General features: G+C 41.4%; 1 protein-coding gene across 1 annotated transcript in view; it reads left to right on the top strand.

Annotated features, from left to right (window-relative positions):
* The window catches only part of LOC109439421 (adhesion G protein-coupled receptor E2), a 43,308-nt gene extending 30,425 nt beyond the window's left edge, over positions 1-12,883 (top strand). The window contains exons 16-22 of the mRNA XM_074338119.1: positions 2,680-2,877; positions 3,153-3,388; positions 7,848-7,914; positions 8,184-8,275; positions 9,217-9,385; positions 9,471-9,581; positions 12,584-12,883. Of these exons, the coding sequence (XP_074194220.1) occupies positions 2,680-2,877; positions 3,153-3,388; positions 7,848-7,914; positions 8,184-8,275; positions 9,217-9,385; positions 9,471-9,581; positions 12,584-12,592 (882 nt within the window). The 3' untranslated portion in view covers positions 12,593-12,883. The remainder of the gene's footprint in view (positions 1-2,679; positions 2,878-3,152; positions 3,389-7,847; positions 7,915-8,183; positions 8,276-9,216; positions 9,386-9,470; positions 9,582-12,583) is intronic.
* The last annotated feature ends 5,968 nt before the right edge of the window (positions 12,884-18,851 follow it).

The following is an 18,851-nucleotide window of genomic DNA, read 5'->3' as shown; positions in this document are numbered from 1 at the left end:
GGCTGCCACATCATCTGAGGCTTCGTGTCCTCCTCTAAGCTCCCAGGTTGCTGGCACAATTCAGTTCCTTGTGGTTGTAGGACTGATTTCTCATTTTCTTGCTAGCTGGCAGTTGGGGACCACGCTCAGCTTCTGTGGGCTACCTGCATCGTTTCTGGTGTGTTCCACTCACATTGCATCAGTGTTTCTGTCTGGAGTCCAGAGAGGAAAAAGCTCCCTCACATTAAAACTCTCTCAAACTTTGAATCTTTTCATCCAAGAACATCCTAGATCATTTAAGAGTTCATCTGATTAGGTCAGGCCCAGGATAAACTCCCTCTCTTAAAGTCATTTGATTGTGGACCTGAACCCCACCTGCAAAATACCTTCCCAGCAGCACCTAGATTGGCATTTGACTGAACACACAGAAGCAGTGATGTGTATACAAGCAGGTAGGGATGTGGTTGCCAAATCGGAATTCTGCTTACCACGGGGTTCTTCAGGACAGGGGTGCTCAGGGGCTGCAGGAAGGAAGGTTTGATGTTGGCAATGGTCAGAGGGGCCAGGAGAGCCAGTGAGTACAGGTGAGTCAGGAGCCACGTTTGCCTTCTTCCCTGGCCAGGTGAGCTGGTTACTTTCTCTAGTTCACCAACACCAGAAACTAGCTCAGGTGATATCAAGTAATGGGGCCTTTATGAAATAACATGGCACCCACGTGAAAAGAGTCACAGCCAATGGTCAGACCACATAAGATCCACCAGGAGTGTGAACAACACTTCAAAGCCATGTTTCCTCCTGCCACATCACTAGATAACACAATAATCATACTTTTATTTATATACTGTTTTATATTTACTGAAGAGTTAAAATATTTGCATTTCAAATTCAAACCAAATAAGAGAGAAAAACATTGAAGAGTCTGCATCTCACCCCTAACCCCAACCTAGCCTATCTCCTCTTGCCTCAGACAAGCAAATTTGTTAGTTTCTCCCATACTTTTCTATAGATATTTTATACATAGAAAAATAATGCATGTACTTGTTCTTTGGTCCTCCTCTTTTCACACACATAATGGAGTGTTTTTTTCACTGTTGTGCGTTTTTATGTTTTTATTATTACATCTGAGAGATTATTCTAGTCCAGTCTATAAAGAGACACTCCATTATTTGTATTGCCAAATTGCATTTTGTTGTGTGAATGCGCCATAAATTACACATCAAGTCTTCTCATAGTGGGCATTTCATTTTGATCATTTGCTAATACAAATAATGTTGCAGTTGTTTACACACACTTCATTTTTCTCGTGTTTGAATATACTGTACATGTTCCAGGTTAAATTCATAATTGTATGTCGGTATATTTTTCCATCGTCAACAAATAGAAGTCACACCTGTAAACACTCCCACCAGCATTACATGAAGGTGATTTCTTATACCTCATCACAAGGTTATTATCAAATTTTTGGATGTTTACTCATCTGAGTGGAATGGATAATGTTTATTTAAATGCTATTCGTATTTCCTTCTCCAGAAACAATTTGATCACATGCTTGGTCTCTTTTTCTATTGGCTTGTAGATACATTTCTTACAGATTTGTGTGAGCTTTTTATATAGTAGGGAAATTATTTTGTTAGACTAAAGATACTTGATATTTGGTATGCATGAAAATCATTTGGAGGACTTGTTATTTATTTTTTTTACCAGTTTATAAGTTATATAAATGTCTAACCACTATGCAGTACACCCGAAACTAATATAAAATAATATTGAATATCAACTGAAACTGAAAAAAATAATCATTAAAAAAGAATCATTTCAAACTCACAGGCATGTTTCAAATATAAAAATAGTGCAAATATATATATTGCTCTTATTCAGATGGACCAATTTTGAACGCTTTTACTTCCACTCCTGTTCATTAGCACATCCCTCTCTCTCTCTCTCCCTCTCCGTCCCTCTCTATCTCTATCTCTATGTCTATCAATTTCAACCTCTATCTCTCCCCTCTTTCTTCGTTCTCCTTCCCCTCTCCCCTTTCTTCCTTTCCCTCTTCTCTCCTGTCTCCTTTCTCTTATCTCCCCTAGTTATGCTGAAATAGAATTGGTGGCATTTTTTTATGCTCCCCTTATAATTAAGATACTTCACAAAAGAGAGGCAGGAAATACGAATTTTAAGCTGCCGCCATCATCAGAGTATAGCGGCTGTCCTCCTTTAACCCAGGATCCACTTCTAAATCTGTAAGGATTCCTGACCAGCAAGGAACAGGTGTTGCAGGGAGGAGGTGAGTGGAGTCTGGGTGCGGAGTTGAGACCTGGATATCGAGTCTCCAGGTACAGACTTTGTCACTCAGAATGACATAATGAGGTCAAAGGATGGTGCTTAACCCCGAGCTTCGTGCCTCCGTGACCCTCACAGGGTAACCTATAAGCTTAGTCATGCCCAAAAGCCTGAAGGAAAAGAAACCCGATGAGTCCCAGGGCTTGGTCTTTGGTAAGGACTCTCCTATCCCTCAATTCGCCCAGGGTCTGAATTAATCAGTTCAGGACCCCAGAAAATTTAACATTACCAGTAACATCACAAATTTACCTGGCTCCTCCTTTCTTGATTTTGTGACAACTAAAAGTAAAACTAAAGAGGATGGAAGGGTCATTACCCCAGAGCAGGAAAGTGTGACTGTGATGTCTCTTCTCTGGGTCCCAGGAGGAGGATCCCGCCCTGGCTGCGATCACCTACATGGGGCTGAGCCTGTCTCTGCTGTGCCTCCTCCTGGCGGCCCTCACCTTCCTGCTGTGCAAAGCCATCCAGAACACCAGCACCTCGCTCCACCTGCAGCTCTCGCTCTGCCTCTTCCTGGCCCACCTGCTCTTCCTCACGGCCATCGACAGAACTGAGCCCAAGGTACTGACACGGTCCCAAAGGACCCCCTGCCCTCACCAGGGGACGCGGAGTTCATGGGCCCCTGCTGCATCGACACCTTAATAAAATGGCCTTGGGTGGTGGGAAGGTTAGCGCGGTGAGTAGCCACTTTCACACCGAGTGACGCAACGAGCAGACAAACCCTCTTGTGACAACTCCTTCATACACGTCTGAGTTCTCCCCAATGGCAAGGCGCAGGAGGGGTCCTGGGGACACGCTCCCCCTGACTCCCCCGGTGACTCTCACTCCTCCCCAAGGTGCTGTGTGCCGTCATCGCGGGTGCCTTACACTACCTCTACCTGGCGTCCTTCACCTGGATGCTGCTGGAGGGCCTGCACCTCTTCCTCACTGCACGCAACCTGACGGTGGTCAACTACTCCAGCGTGAGCAGGTTCATGAAGAAGTTCGTGTTCCCTGTGGGCTACGGAGTCCCGGCTGTAATCGTGGCCATTTCCGCAGCGTCCAGGCCTCACCTTTATGGGACACCCACCCGGTAAGTGCAAATTCCCACTGTCCTTGTTTTCTCCACGTGACGTGGACCAGCAGGGAACCAACGCAGCACTTTGATTATGCTAGATCACAATATGGGGAGAGAGCTACTGTGTAATAATGCCTAGGGCATCTTTCTGGTGGCAGTTTATAATAATTAAGGAGAATGTCTTTATTTTTTAATTATTTTTTTTCAGTTACAGTTGACATTCAATATTATTTTATATTCAGCTTCAGGTGTACAGCACAGCGCTTAGACATTTATATAATTTATGAAGCGATCCCTACTGATTGGTCTAGTAAACCCCTGGCACCATACATAGTTGTTGCAACATTATTGACTATATTCCCTGTGCTGTACTTTACATCCCTGTGACTATTTTTAAACTACGACTTTGTATTTCTTAATCCCTTCACCTTTTACACCCAGTTCCCTAAACCCCCTCCCCTCTGACAACCATTAGTTTGTTCTCTATATGTATAAAACTGTTTTTGTTTTGTTTGTTTTGTTCTTTACACTCCACATATAAGTGAGATCATATGGTATTTGTCTTTCTCTGTCTGACTTATTTCACTTAGAATAATGCCCTCTGGGTCCATTCATGTTCTCACAAATGGTAACATTTCATTCTTTTTATGGCTGAGTAATATTCTATCATATATATATATATATATATATATATATATATATATATATATATATATATATATATATATATATATATATATATAACATCTTCTTCATCCAATTGTCTACTGATGGGCATTTTGGTTGTTTCCATATCTTGGCTATTATAAATAGCACTGCAGTGAACATAAGGGTGTATATATCTTTTCAAATTAGTGTTTGGATTTTTTTGAGTAAATACCCAGAAATGTAATTGTTGGGTGATAATGTAGTTCTATTTTTAATTTTTTGAGGAAACTCCATACTGTTTTCCACAGTGGCTGCACCAATTTGCAGTCCCACCTACAGTGCACAAGGGTTCCCTTTTCTCCACGTCCTCGCCAACACTTGTTGTTTGTTGATTTATTGATGATGGCCATTCTGACAATTGTGAGATGATATTTCATTGTGCTTTAAATTTGCATTTCTCTGATGATTAGTGATGTTGAGCATCTTTTCATATGTCTTTAGGTCATGCGTATGTCCTCTAGAGAAATATCTCTTCATGTCCTCTGCCCACTTGTTAATTGGATTGTTTGCTTTTTTGGTGTTGAATTGTATGAGTTCTTTATAAATTTTGGCTATTAACCCCTTATCACATGGATGATTGGCAAATATCTTCTCCCATTCAGTAGGCTGTTTTTTTTTTTTCATTTTGTTGGTGGTTTCCTTTGCTGTACAAAAACACTTTAGTTTGATGTAGTCCCATTTGTTCATTTTTTTCTTTTGTTTTCCTTGCCGAAGGAGACAGATCATTAAAAAATATCACTAAAAAATGTCAGAGAGTTTACTGCCTATGTATTCTTCTAGAAGATTTATGGTTTTGGGTCTTACATTGAAGTCTTTAATCCATTTTGAGTTTATTCTAGTATATAGTGTAAGAAGGTAGTCTAGTTTCATTTTTTTTTTTTTTGCATGTTTCCGTTCAGTTGTTTCAATGCCATTTATTGAATAGACTGTCTTTACCCCACTATATATTCTCGACTCCTTTGTCATAGAGTGAATGACCATATAAGCATTCTTATCTTATGGAACAGACCATCTATTCTGTTCCATTAATCTACGTGTCTGTTTTGTATACCAGTACCATGCTGTTTTATTAACTCCACCTGAAATCACAGCCTTAGGCAGTTAGTGATGTGATGGTAGTTTGCTATTTCTTTGGTAATGCCCTAGGGGTAAACATTTTTTATCCCCCACCGAGATGAGCTCTCAGTCAAATCAAATAGACACCAACTTTGGAGAATATAAGGTCCCCAGGGAGCTAATGGGTCAGAGAAAGATGATTGACTGTGCTCTGGGAATGGTGGTGATGCTTTTAACAGAGCTCCAAAAATAGTCAGATCTCTCCGTTGTCTGCATGCTACCAATTTTTGGCTGCTTTATTACTAAGCTGGGGAGAGAAGGAATGGAAATAGCTGCCAGTTAAAACATCAAGACTCCTTCCTCACCAGTCTTATCAAGATTCAGTACTTTCCTTGGATAGACTATTTTCAGTTTGTTCTGTGGCGTTGGGTACTTGCCAGAGTTTTGAAATGGTTTTGCTTATATTTTTGTTGTTTTAGAAGAAAAGTTTTCACTCCTACATCCAAGAAGTCAGTCTCCCAGAACGTGCACTCTTAACCACAATATGCTGCTAAAATTTATGCTCATCTGTATCAACTGAACTCTTTCCAGGAGTCCTTTTTGGACACCTCAGTTCTTTCTTGCTTACATTCTTCTCGGTGTACATTTTATTGTACAAAAATGTCTTACCACACTCTCTATTGTCCTGCAATAAATATGCTGCCTCTCTCTCTCTCTACGTTCCTCTGATGTTGGTGTGGGGACAGAGCCAGGAGTGCAGTTTCCAGGCTCTCCGCCTGACGTGGAAAGGTGCTCACTCGGGTAGTAAATACCATCAACTGTGATTGGATGGCCATCAGCTGTGGCTCGTTGGCCGTCAGCTGTAACCAGTGAGCCATTGGCCACTAATATGACTGCTGTGGCTTCGCTAGCAGAAAATGGGGGCTAGCAAGAAGATGGTGGCTGGCAAGCGCAGACTGCAGTTAGGATGGCGGATTGCGGATCATGTGGCTCCTGTGTCTCCAACCCAGCCGCCAGCAAGAACATAGTGGTATGACACCCCTATCTATGGCTCCATGGGTGTTCCCTTTTGGCCTCACCATATCCTGTGTTCTTATGTGGGGAGCGGGACCAGAGACCCCGCATGACACCCTGCATGACAGTTGGATCAAGAGTGAATTCTGTCACTATCAGTAAAACCTTGAGCAATAGTCTTAAGCCTTCTATGCTTCAGTTACCAATCTGTACTCTTAAGAGAACTTCTGGTCTGCACTATTGTTAAAATTAAATTGAATAACTCAACAACAAAAGACAAATAGACTGATTTGAAAATGGACAAAAGAATTGAATAGACATTTCTCCCAACATATGTAATGATGAATAAGTACATAAAATGATGCTCAAAATCATTAGTCGTTAAGAAAATGCAAATCAAAAACCACAAAATGAAATGTCACTTCACATCCATTAGGTTAAATGGTTAAAATTTTAAAAGGACAATACAAAGAGTTTGCAAGGATATGGAAAAATTTGAAGGCTCATACATTGCTGGTTGGAATGTAAAATAAAGTAGCCACTTTGGAAAATGGTTTGACAGTTTCTCAAGTGTTGAACATATATAGCTACCACATGACCCAGCAATTCTACTCCTAGGTATGTACCCAAAACAAACGAAAACATATGTGAACACAAAAACGTGTACATGAATGCTCATAGCAGCATTATTCAAAATAGCCAAGAATTAGAAACAACCTAAATAGCCATCAACTGATGAATGGATAAACAGAATGGTGTATCTATACTAGAAAATATTATTTAGCCATTAAAAAAATAAAAACGATTATTCGGCCATAAAAACATGCTACAACATGGACACATTATACTAGGTGAAAGAATCCAGTTATAAAATACACAATGTATGGTTCCGTTTGTGTCCAGAATAGGCAAATCCATAGAGACAGAAAGTCAATTAATGGTGCCATGGGGATCTGGTGGGAGGTGAGCTTCACAGGAATGAGGAGTGACTGCTGATGTGAATGAGTTGTTTTGTTTTTTGTTTTTTGGGTTTGTTTTTTTTTTTTTTGAGGATTAGAAAATGTTCTAAAGTTAGATTATAGTGATGATTGCACAACTCTGTGAATATTTTAAAGGTCACTGAACTGTACACTTTAAATGGGTGAATTTTATGGTATGTGAAATACATCTCAATGAAGGCATACATTTTTTTAATTCAGTAGATGGGTTTTGCAACAGTTGAAAAGAAATTAAATTGAATAGTGCGACAAAGGTGCTTAAAACCTGTCAGGTTCACAGGACTCTCAAAACCTGTCAATACCTGTGCAGACTTCTGCCATGCTTCAACACAGCCTTAGCATCATCCACACAATGTTCAAATCTCAGCTCAGATACAATTTTCTTGGGGAATCTTCCTTAACCATCCTAATTCCTTCGACTCAAAACTCAGTATGACATCCAATGGTACATTCTCATAGCCTCCCATTTTTGTTGTGGTGTTACAGTGTGTCTAATTATGTGTCTCCTACCTGATGTGAGATTTGTGGCATTTAAGACCACATTTACTTTCTTCATCACCATATCTTTACAGCCAACCACAGTGCCTGTCACAGAAGAGACACTCGGTATTTGTTGATGAATGAATTAATGGATTAATCTATGTAATTGTTCTGCATTTCAAAGGACCAATGCACTTTTTATTCTCTCTCTTGCCTAGCTGCTGGCTCCACTCAAAAACGGGATTTATATGGGCTTTCCTTGGACCAGTCTGTGCCATCTTCTCTGTGAGTTATGACATCAGAGCGTCCTTAACACTCAGCTGAAGGTCATTAGAAGAGCAGAATTGCGGCAGGGTGGGGGGATTACAGGATCAGGAATGATCCTGAGTTGTCATGGATTTGGTTTGGTTTTCTAAGACTGCTCCTAGAACTGCAAACTCTAACACTGTTACTAAATATGAAAACTACGTAACTGTGGAGTTGATGTTGGACAGGCTAGGCTGGTGATAACAGATCGAAATTTTATTCAATAAAACTTCTGTGGTTTCCTGAAGGTCAATCTAGCTTTCTGTTTAATGACCCTCTGGATTTTGAAGAGCAAACTGTCTTCCCTCAACAATGATGTGTCCACCTTCCAGCATACAAGGTAATATGGAGAAGAGGTTGACAACCCCAAGAGACGTGTGGTCCCAATATCAAATCCATGTGCCTCAGTAGCCCCTGATGTCCCTTCTCAGGGTCTTCTGAGGGAACCCAGAGTAAAGAGATATGGCTGTCCTTCTATGGCAGCAAGTTTGAATTCAGTGGTGTGCTGCTGTCACTTCCACCAAAATTTCTGTCTGTCTCTAATCCCAGCTTGTAACTCCCTCAGCAACAAGAACTGACATTGGTTGATAAGAATTCTTTGGACTTTTATCAGCAGTCCTATGACAGAAGTACAAACAATCTTTATGTTCCCATGAGGCACTTAGAAAAATCTGTGAGTGCTCCCACATTCCAGGCTATACTGTCACACCCACCCTCAGTTCAGGATACTTTTCACCCCTCTTTATTTCTCTCTCTGGAGAAATATCCTATTCTAGGCTTGAGCTGTCCTTTACTCCAAGAACCCTTGTGAAAATTTAATGCTCTTTCTTCTATGTTCCTATCATTATCCTTTCTAAATTTTGCATGTCTTTATTTGCTTGTATTAGTCATTTGGATAGACTAGGAGATTTATGAAAACAGAAATTTTGTCTTCATTATTTTTTAATGCCCAGGCACCATTGCAGAGCCTGGTGTAGATAGAGTATGGCCCCAATAATGTTGGTTGAATAAAATTAGGGATCTCTATGGAGCATCATAACATTTTTTGAAACTTGCCTTTTTAAGTGTCACTACCCTCCTCAGTCCAAATCAAAATGCCATCCTGGACCCGAGTGGCATTTCTAATGTGGGGAATCACTGACAGTAAAGATCAAAGCTGATCACAACTCAATCTGAGAACTCATCATGAACGGGAAGGCAGGAGCACCCATGGCCTAGAAATGAGAATGGCCTTGATTCTGTTCTTGGTGCACCATGGGCCTCCCTTCTCCTCCTGCCCAGGATGCTGACATTTAAAGCGACAGCTCAGCTCTTCATCTTGGGCTGCACCTGGTGTGTGGGCATCCTGCAGGTGGGCCCAGCTGCCCGTGCCATGGCCTACCTCTTCACCATCATCAACAGCCTGCAGGGCGTCTTCATCTTCCTGGTCTACTGCCTCCTCAGCCAGCAGGTACCACTGTCCGACTCCCACTCAGGACTCTTTCCCTCCTCCCTCCTCTCTGTGAGCTGACTCAGAGTGTGCTTTGCCTCTGCAGGTCCGGGAGCAATACAGGAAATGGTTGACCGCGGTCAAGAAAACCAAAGCCGAGTCTGAGAAGTACACCCTTTCCAGCAGGGCCACATCTGAAACCTTCAAAGATAGTGTGGTGAGATCACGCATAGCTCCCAGAGCACTTCACTAACTGATCCACTCAGTAGCTCATGCCGATCGCACTGGACAGCCTGGGTATATCGTAGGTGATGCCCTAGGATGGCTCACACTGGCTTCACTCTTTTACTCATTAACCATTAGCACTAGTCTCAGTTAAAAATATACATATTTTGCTCTTACTCCTTGGGAAACTGTGTTCATCTTAACTTTTACCCATCAACACTCTGATGGAAGACCTATCATGTGCCATACATGGTTAACTAAATAAGCAACAATTAACTATATGAATCAGTGATCATATTCTACTCAGTGCCACATTGTCTTACCCTTTTTTTCTTCATCCACCTCGTTCTCATAGTCACTCAGCACCATTCCTCAAAAAAGGCAAAAATGGGGGGAAATGATGTACATATTTAAGAATTTAACAGAAATAAGTGTTAGCTGGCATTTTAGACTTTCTTACCGAGACTGCCTGACATTTTCAGCACCCTTCACCCACTGCAAAACCAGGAAGGAAAAGCAGTAATGGCATGGGATAATTCATGGCAGTGATTACTAAGAACGAATACCGGGTTAGATTTACACAGTTCTTTATTTTATTTTTTTAGAATTAGGAAGTTCTTTTACCTACGTTTTATCACTTCATCTTCTACCTCTTATTAAATACCCCGAGTCTTCCTTCCCATTTAAAGGAGCTCCCAGGAAGTCCTTCTGCCTTTCTCTCATTACCTTATTCACCCAACCTCTACAAGTACTGGTTCCATCACTGAGTCTCTATCTCCTCTCCCTTTCTCAGCAGATATTCTTACCACCTATTTCTTAGACAATATCCAAGTCATCATGATGACCCTGTGAACTGCATGCTCTCAACCATACCAACCAAATATTAGCATGCATCCTCTCCACTTTCCCATATTGTTGACATAATTTCCCTCCTCCTCTTTAAAAACAATGCAGAATTGTACACCTGAAATCTATGTAATTTTACTAACAATTGTCACCCCAATAAATTTAATTTAAAAAAAAACAATGCTTCTACCCAAATTTTGGACCCCATCATCCCTGCCTTATTAATTATCCTTACATTATTGTTCATACATTCTCTCTCTCCCTCCTCCTTCCCTCCCTTTTCCCCTCCATCCTTCCCTCACCTTCTCAAAAGTATTCTTCCCATAGTCATAGAATATTTGGTTCTCTTCTATCTTACAGACATGTACTACTTGGCCTACCATTCCCTTCTAGCTACCAGAAGAGTTGACTTTTCTCTGTCTCCATTTCCTTGCTTTAAACTCACTCCCTCAACCCATGTAAATATGGCTTCTTTCCCCACCTCATTCCTTCAAAGCAAATATTTCTTAGGTCTACATGATCTCCATGTCCCTAAATGTCCTTCCAGAAACGTATTATACTATTTATCCCTCCTTTTTCATAAAACACTCCATCTATATGCTCTCTAGATTCTGTTTACATGTCCCTCCATGTTTTTCTTCCATTATCTCTACCTTTTGTCCCTTTGTCTTCTTTATAGCTCTATCCAATGGATTGTTTCCAGAACAATTTCAATTGTCTTTAAATTCTTTCTTCCTAGACAATACCATGTTTCCTCAAAAATAAGACCTAGCCAGACCATCAGCTCTAATGCATCTTTTGGAGCAAAAATGATAAGACCTGGTATTACATTACATTACATTATATTACATTACATTACATTACATTACATTACATTACATTACATTACATTACATTACATTACAAGACCCGGTCTTATATTATGTTAAAATTAGACCGGGTCTTATATTAATTTTTGCTCCAAAAGACGCATTAGGGCTGATGGCCTGGTTAGATCTTATTTGCGGGGAAACACAGTAGCATCTATTCCTTAGATTCAGTCACTGTCTAAATGCAAAAGATGGCTACATATGTTTCTTTAGTTCTAACCTCTCCTCTGAGAACTAGAGGAGTATTTCCAGTTACTTAATTGACTTCTTTGATATCTCCAAGACACCTTCAACTCAGCCTTCCAATAGAAGACTTGCAGTCTTTACCCTAATCCAGTCTTTTCCCATGGTGTCTTTCTCTCTCTGAATGGCACTATGTCCATCCTGTGGCACAAGTTTGGAACATGAAAGTTACTCTCAACAATTATCTTATTTCCCACCACAAGCCGTCCAGTATACAGACCTGTCGTTTTTGTTCTCAGCACGCCTTCAGGATGTGTAGCTGGCTCAGTCTCCATCACCCCTCCTTAGCCAGGCTGGCATCTTCACTTGTCTGAACAACTGCAGTACCTTTGCTTACTCGTGTCACCTGCTACTGCCTCTTTACACAGAAGTCAGACAGATCTTTTCACAACACAAATAAAATAATGCCATGCCTTTGTTAAACCTTTATTATGTACTTTCTCTTGTGTTCAGTTCCGAATAACTTCTGGAAGCACAACATTTATATATACTTCTTGAGTAGAGAGAAACATGTGCAATTGCCCATCTCAAGTGCCAGAAGTTGCACTGAGCTTTCTATAGATCCAGGAATAAATAACTCATTTTGGGAATGGAAAAAATAAGGTAAAAAAGGAAGAATTAATGTTTCTACCTTTATGTCTTAGTAATAATTAACAATAAATAACATTTCTGACCTTTCATTAATTTCCTACCTGCCCTCTTTTATGACTCCATGCGTAAGTAATAGTTCACAAACCCAGAAACAGAGGGGTCAGGACATACATTTTGAAACAGATAGCTCATTCTTTGTAGCACACTTAATTGCTCTTATCTTCTATAACTTGGGGTTAGGAAATGTAGGGAGATGGGTGGGACTTCTGAGAAACACCAGGGTCTAGAAAAATAAAATTAATATGGCCTTTTCTTACTCTGACAAATCCATCTGGTAAGGAAATTTTATGATTAAAGGCTTCTTAAATTTCTTACTTCTTTTGTCAAAGGAAATGTTTATCTTTCTATAGCCGTATGTGTCATTTCTAAAATATTATCTTTCCAGGTTAATTAAGAAGATCTTTTGAACTATATCCTCTTATCCCATGGAAAATCTTTGAGCCACTAAGAAAGGACAAAAAGACTCTGTTGTGTGTGTTTCAAGAAATTCATCATGTCAGCAATATGGAAGAAGTCATGGTGGACATGCTTGACCCTCAATTCCTACAAAATCTGGAAAACTCAACATATAAAAGGCCAGTGGTGGCCCAATTCCTTGGTCACTTCGGGTTAAGTTCTTTTCTGAAGTCTTTTCTTCCTACAAAGACTCTTCCAGATGCTAAAAGTCTATGAGAAAAAAAAAAAAGCAGCCTCAAAGGATTTTCTTATCAACAACAGCCAGAAGAACATGGATGGATGTTCACACCATAGTCTGCATTTCTTAATTTCCTTGTTCAGTGTATCTATGGGTTTAATTGTTCACTCATTCAAAAATATTAATTACTCACCATGTCTAAGGCAGAAATCAAGAAAGACATAGGTCCTGTCTTCGTGGAGCTTTCAGAGGGAAATATGAGTAAAGTAATTTTTACAGCGAAAGTTGACTCAGAGGCTAAAAGGTCCCTATACAAAGCTGAGCAATTGCCATGCAAACCATTGCACAGACACCATCTTTCATCCTCACACCAACATGCAGATATTTTGTAAACTCAGATTATGATATATATATTTTAGGCTTTGTGGGTCAATATATTGGTGTATTAGGGTTCTCCACATAAATATAATGAATGTATTTCTACTGGTTATGTAATATAATCCTGGGGGGCGGGGGTTGTTTTGTTTTTTTAGCTAAGGAAAAGGGTTCACACTCATTTAAAATTTTTTAAATTTTTCTTCTCATCTCATGTAATGATCCTATTTGGTTCTAATAATTCTGATTTTCGAAGGACAATCCTGGCTTATTCTTGCTAGCCTGAAAAAATTATTAATAGTGGCCGCTCTCACTCTTGAACATGTCCTTTGGATATCAAATCATGTGGTGACCCATCAAATATGTTTTTTACTTAAAATTATCTTATTTTTTCAGATATTATTGTTGGTATAGCAGCTTTACTTTGCTATAATCTTTTTGCTTTTTAATTTTTAATATTTCTCCATCCCTTGTTTCAGGAAATTCTCATACAGCTGAATTTTCGTCTGATATTTTCTTCCACCTATTCTCAAAATGTCTGCCTTTACTAGTTAGTTTAGACCATTTTCACTCGTGGTTACTGATATGTTTGGATGTGTTTTTAGCATCTTTTTTCTTTTTTTTGCTCCCTGTCCTACATTTGCTCTGTTTATTTTTAATTTTCCTTTGGACATATCAAGAGTGTGTAAGTTCCTTTTTTTAAAAGAAAGTTACACATTCTATTTCTGCCCTTTTAGTAGTTACCCTTCAATGTTTTAAAACATTACTATGTAATTTACAAAGCCAAAGTTAATCACTGTGACAACCTATCCCCTAAACAATACAAAGATCTTAGAATATCTTAACTCGAATCCCCTCTGCTATACAAGTTATTTTTGTTCTGCATTGTGAGTATATATTTTTATTAAAAGTTTTTAAATTAGCCATTATAAAGAATATTGTCATATGCTGTCGTTTTTTGGGGGGGGTTTTTTTAGTCTTAAACACATTTTAACACTTTCTTTGTACACCAATTCTTCTTGAATCTCATTGCGTTCCTCTGAATTTGATTACTTTCTTTTGGAGTTTGTCTTTTAAATGTGCCTCAGTGAGAATTTGTTAGCGGTAAAGTCTCTTAGAGTTTCATCATTTGAAAATGCCTGCATTTCACCACTAGTTTTTTTCACACTTGGCTTTGCCAGTCGTGAGGAAATAAATACCTTCTTCTGCCTCAGAAAATTTGTTAGATTTTTCATCACTTAATATTGAAAAAGTTCTCATTAACATAAGTTGTTTGAAGATTTATTTACTTATTTATTTCCTTTGACACCACACCCCCACACACACACACACACATTCACCCATTTCTATTCGTTCTATAGGTTCTTTTCATTTATATGTATAAGTGAAAAGATTTGTTAAAAGGTATTGACTCACATGATAATGGAGGCTGAAAGTTCCACAATCTGCTAACTGCAAGCTGGAAAGCCATGAAAACTGGTGGTATAGTTAAAAGGCCAAAGAGCCAGAGAGCTGATGGCATAGATTCCAGTCTGGGTGGGAAGACCTAAGAACCAGGAGCCCTGAGGATAGAAGATACATGTCCCAGCTCCAACAGTCAGGCTGAGTTATTCAACCTCTCTCCACCTTTTTATTCTATTTAAGCCCTCAATGGATTAGATAATGCCCATCCACATCAGAGAGAGACATCTGTTTTACTCAGTCTACCAAATGCTAACCTCTTCTGGAAACACCCTCCCAGATACTCCCCCAAATCACGTTTAACCAGCTTTCTGGGCATCCTGTGGCCCAGTCAACTTGATACATAAAACTAACCATCACAGCCAGACACAGGCAGACTTCGGAGATTTTGCAGGTTCAGTTCCAAATCACCACAATCGAGTGCATATTGCAATTAAACAAGTCACATGATTTTGAGGCGGGGGGGGTCTCAGGGCATGTAATAGTTTTACACTATATTGTAACTTAGTAAGTGTGCAATAGCATTATGTATAAAAAAAACACAATATACATACCTAGATTAAAACATATTTTATTGCTAAAAATGCTAGCCGTTATCTGAGCATGTTGGAAATAAATGGCTCTGATACACTTGCTCGATGCAGGGTTGCCACAAACTTCCAATTTGTTAAAAAAAAAAAAATAGTATCTGCAAAGCACCAAAATATGAAGCACAATAAAGCAAGGGTATGCTTGCTTCTATAGCAACAGCTTAGCTCTGCCATTGTAGCATGAAAACAGCTATATACACTCATAAATGAATAATTATGACTGTGTTTTAATAAAACTTTATTTATGGACAGTGAATTTGAATTTCATGTAATGTTCACATGACACAAAATACCATTCTTCTGTTGATTATTTTCACCCACTGAAAACGTAAAAACTAAGCTCGTGGGCTGTACAAAAACAGGTAGTGAGCCAGATTTGGCCCATGTGGCCACAGTGTGCCCATCTCTGCCCAACTTATCTATTTATTAACTATTCTAATATTTGATGAGCACTCACTCTTTTGAAAGGCGTGATGCTAAACTGAGAGAAACTAAAATAAACGAGGCAGATATGACCCCCATGTCCACGAATCTTGAGGACCTGTGTATTATTCAGCTCAGGCTGTCATGACACAATATCCTAGACTGGGTATCTTAAACAGCAAAAGTTGTTTTCTCACAGTTCTGGATGCTGAGAAGTTCAAGATCAAGATTTGACAGCGTTCCGGTTTTGATTTTAGCTCTCTTCCTGGTGTGCAGAAGTCCACTTGCCACTGCGTGCTCACATGGCCTTTTCTCCATGCTCAAACATGGAGAGAGAGAGAAAACACTCGTGTTTCTTCTTGCAGGGGTGCTAATCCCATCATGAGAGCCTTACCCTATCGAACTCTAATTATCTCCCAAAGGCCCAGTCACAAATACCATTACACTGGGGGCAGAGCTTCAACATGAATTTGGGGAGAGGGCACACAAACTCTCAGTCCACAGCAATCTATAAGATGCAAAACTAGGAAAAAGGGACAATATAGCAGATGTCGTGCAGGGTATCAGGCAGGGTCTCTGGTCCCGCTCCCCACATAAGAACACAGGACACGGTGAGGCCAAAAAGGAACACCCACGGAGCCATAGGTAGGGGAGTCATACCACTATAGTCTCTTTGGAGGCTGGATCCACACAACGTGCGACCTACTATTCGTTTTTCCGCCAACTGACCAACGACTCTCCTCGACTCAACTCCCCAACGCAGCCACAGCAGTTATATTAGTGGCCAATGGCTCAAGGGTTACAGCTGATGGCCAACTAGCCACAGCTGACGGCCATCTACTACCTGAGCCAGCACCTTTCCACGTGAGGCCGAGAGCCTGGAAACTGCACTCCTGGCTCTGTCCCCACAGCAGAGTAGGTACTGAGGTCTAGGGGACACACAGCACCTATGGGGACATGACAGAAGTAGAACATAGCCCTGGTTGGAGAGGGCAGACAGGAGCGAGCTGTAGGGTCAGCTGATGGAGGCAACCCTACCTGATTATGATTTGGGAGACAGATCTTGGCATTTACCCTTATGTCTTCTTTTTAAATCTATTAAATCTGTTCTCTTTATTTATAATGGTAATATAACAGTATTAATGGGCTTGGAAATTATACTAATATTGATTTGATAAGCATCCAGATCAGTTGGCTTATTGAGTGCCCTACATTATTAATTTCCCTGATCGTTTCCACCTGAGGTCATTTAACTTGTTATTCTGTTCCCTGTGTTTTATGTATACATACTGAAAATCAAGTCTGAAAGAACAGGTCCCAGCAAGTTTTTTCTACCATGGGCCCGGTAAATATTTTTGGCTTTGGAGACTTGCAGTGTGTCACGCGGGGTGGCCTGCGTGGTCTCAGCTCCCACTCCCCACATAAGAACGCAGGACATGGTGAGGCCAAAAAGGAACACCCACAGAGCCATAGATAGGGGAGTCATACCACTATATTCTCGCTGGCAGCTGGGTTGGAGACACAGGAAGCAGAGCTACACTATCCACAACCTGCCATCCACTTCTCTCTGCCAACCCACCTCACCTGCTAGCTGCAATCCGCCGTGCTAACTGCAATCAGCACTTGCTAGCTCAGCCACCATCTTCTTGCTAGCTCCCATTTCCTGCTAGCGTAGCTACAGCACTTATATTAGTGGCCAATGGCTCACTGGTTACAGCTGACGTCCAACTAGTCACAGCTGATGGCCATCCAATCACACTTGATGGCCATTTACTACCTGAGCCAGCACCTTTCCACGTGAGGCCGAGAGCCTGGAAACTGCACTCCTGGTTCTGTCCCCACAATCCTTGTTCTGTCCCCATACTCCACCCCTACTAGGTCTCGCCTCACAATCTACGTGACAAGCGTCTTCCACAAGGGTCCCCATGCGAGGAGCCTGGAGGTGAATGCAATATCCTGGACACAGCCGGGCTCTCTGGACACAGCCAGGGTTTCTCAGAGCACCACCAGTCCTTCTGGGCACAGCCAGACTTCCTGGGCTTCTTAGGGTACCACCAATCTCTCCGGGCACAGCCAGGGCCTCTCAGGGCACTGCCACTCTCTCTGGGCACAGCCAGACTTCTTGGGCACAGACAGGGCCTCTCAGCATACCACCAGTCTTTCTGGGCACAGCCAGTCTTCCTGGGCATAGCCAGTCTTTCTCACATATTCTCCATGGCAGCTGGTCGAGACACAAAAGCAAACATCCTCCAGTTCCACTACATGGTGTTATGTTCCCAAGCAAACAGTCATGCGGTCCATTAAATTAGGGATAGAAGGCCATTCCCCATAGTCCATAGTCATTCGCCAGGACTGCGCGTTAGCCTCATAATGTGTGCCCCTTCCGCAGGGCGAGGGCTCCAAGTCCTCCCCAATCTGGGGGTGAGGGCCTCAGCAAGCACTTCCCAGACCACAGTGCCGCAACGACCTTCGCTTTCTCTGGCCTATGCTGGTTGGGGAACCGTCCACGCCTTCCTACCCCTCCACAGGGGTCCAGCAGCTGCTCCTCCTGGTCTTCCTGAGACTGAGTGTTCATACGCACAAACTGCTTCACTGCCCTTCGGAGAGCTTTGGCCGGCACCATACCCTGCTCGCTGCACCATTTGTCACGCAGGGTGGCTTACGGGGTCTCAGCTCCCGCTCCCCACATAAGAACGCAGGACATGGTGAGGCCAAAAAGGAACACCCACAGAGCCATAGATAGGGAAGTCATACCACTATAGTCTCGCTGGCAGCTGGGTTGGAGACACAGGAAGCAGGAGCCACACGATTCACAACCCGTATTCCACTTCTCTCTGCCAACCCACCTCACTTGCTAGCTGCAATCCGCACTTGCCAGCTCAGCCACCACTTTCTTGCTAGTCCCCATTTTCTGCTAGCGTAGCCACAGCACTTATATTAGTGGCCAATGGCTCACTGGTTACAGCTGATGGCCAACTAGCCACAGCTGATGGCCATCTAATCACAGCTGACGACCATCTACTACCTGAGCCAGCACCTTTCCACGTGAGGCCGAGAACCTGGAAACTGCACTCCTGGCTCTGTCCCCACACAGTGTCTTTCACAACTACTCAACTCTGACATTTAGCATGAAAGCAGTCATAGACAATGCATCAATGAATGGATGTGGA

The sequence above is a fragment of the Rhinolophus sinicus genome, linkage group LG07, assembly GCF_036562045.2.
Source record: "Rhinolophus sinicus isolate RSC01 linkage group LG07, ASM3656204v1, whole genome shotgun sequence".
NCBI lineage: Eukaryota > Metazoa > Chordata > Mammalia > Chiroptera > Rhinolophidae > Rhinolophus > Rhinolophus sinicus.
Note: the sequence above shows the minus strand (reverse complement) of the source record. Positions and strands in the feature narration are given on the sequence as shown.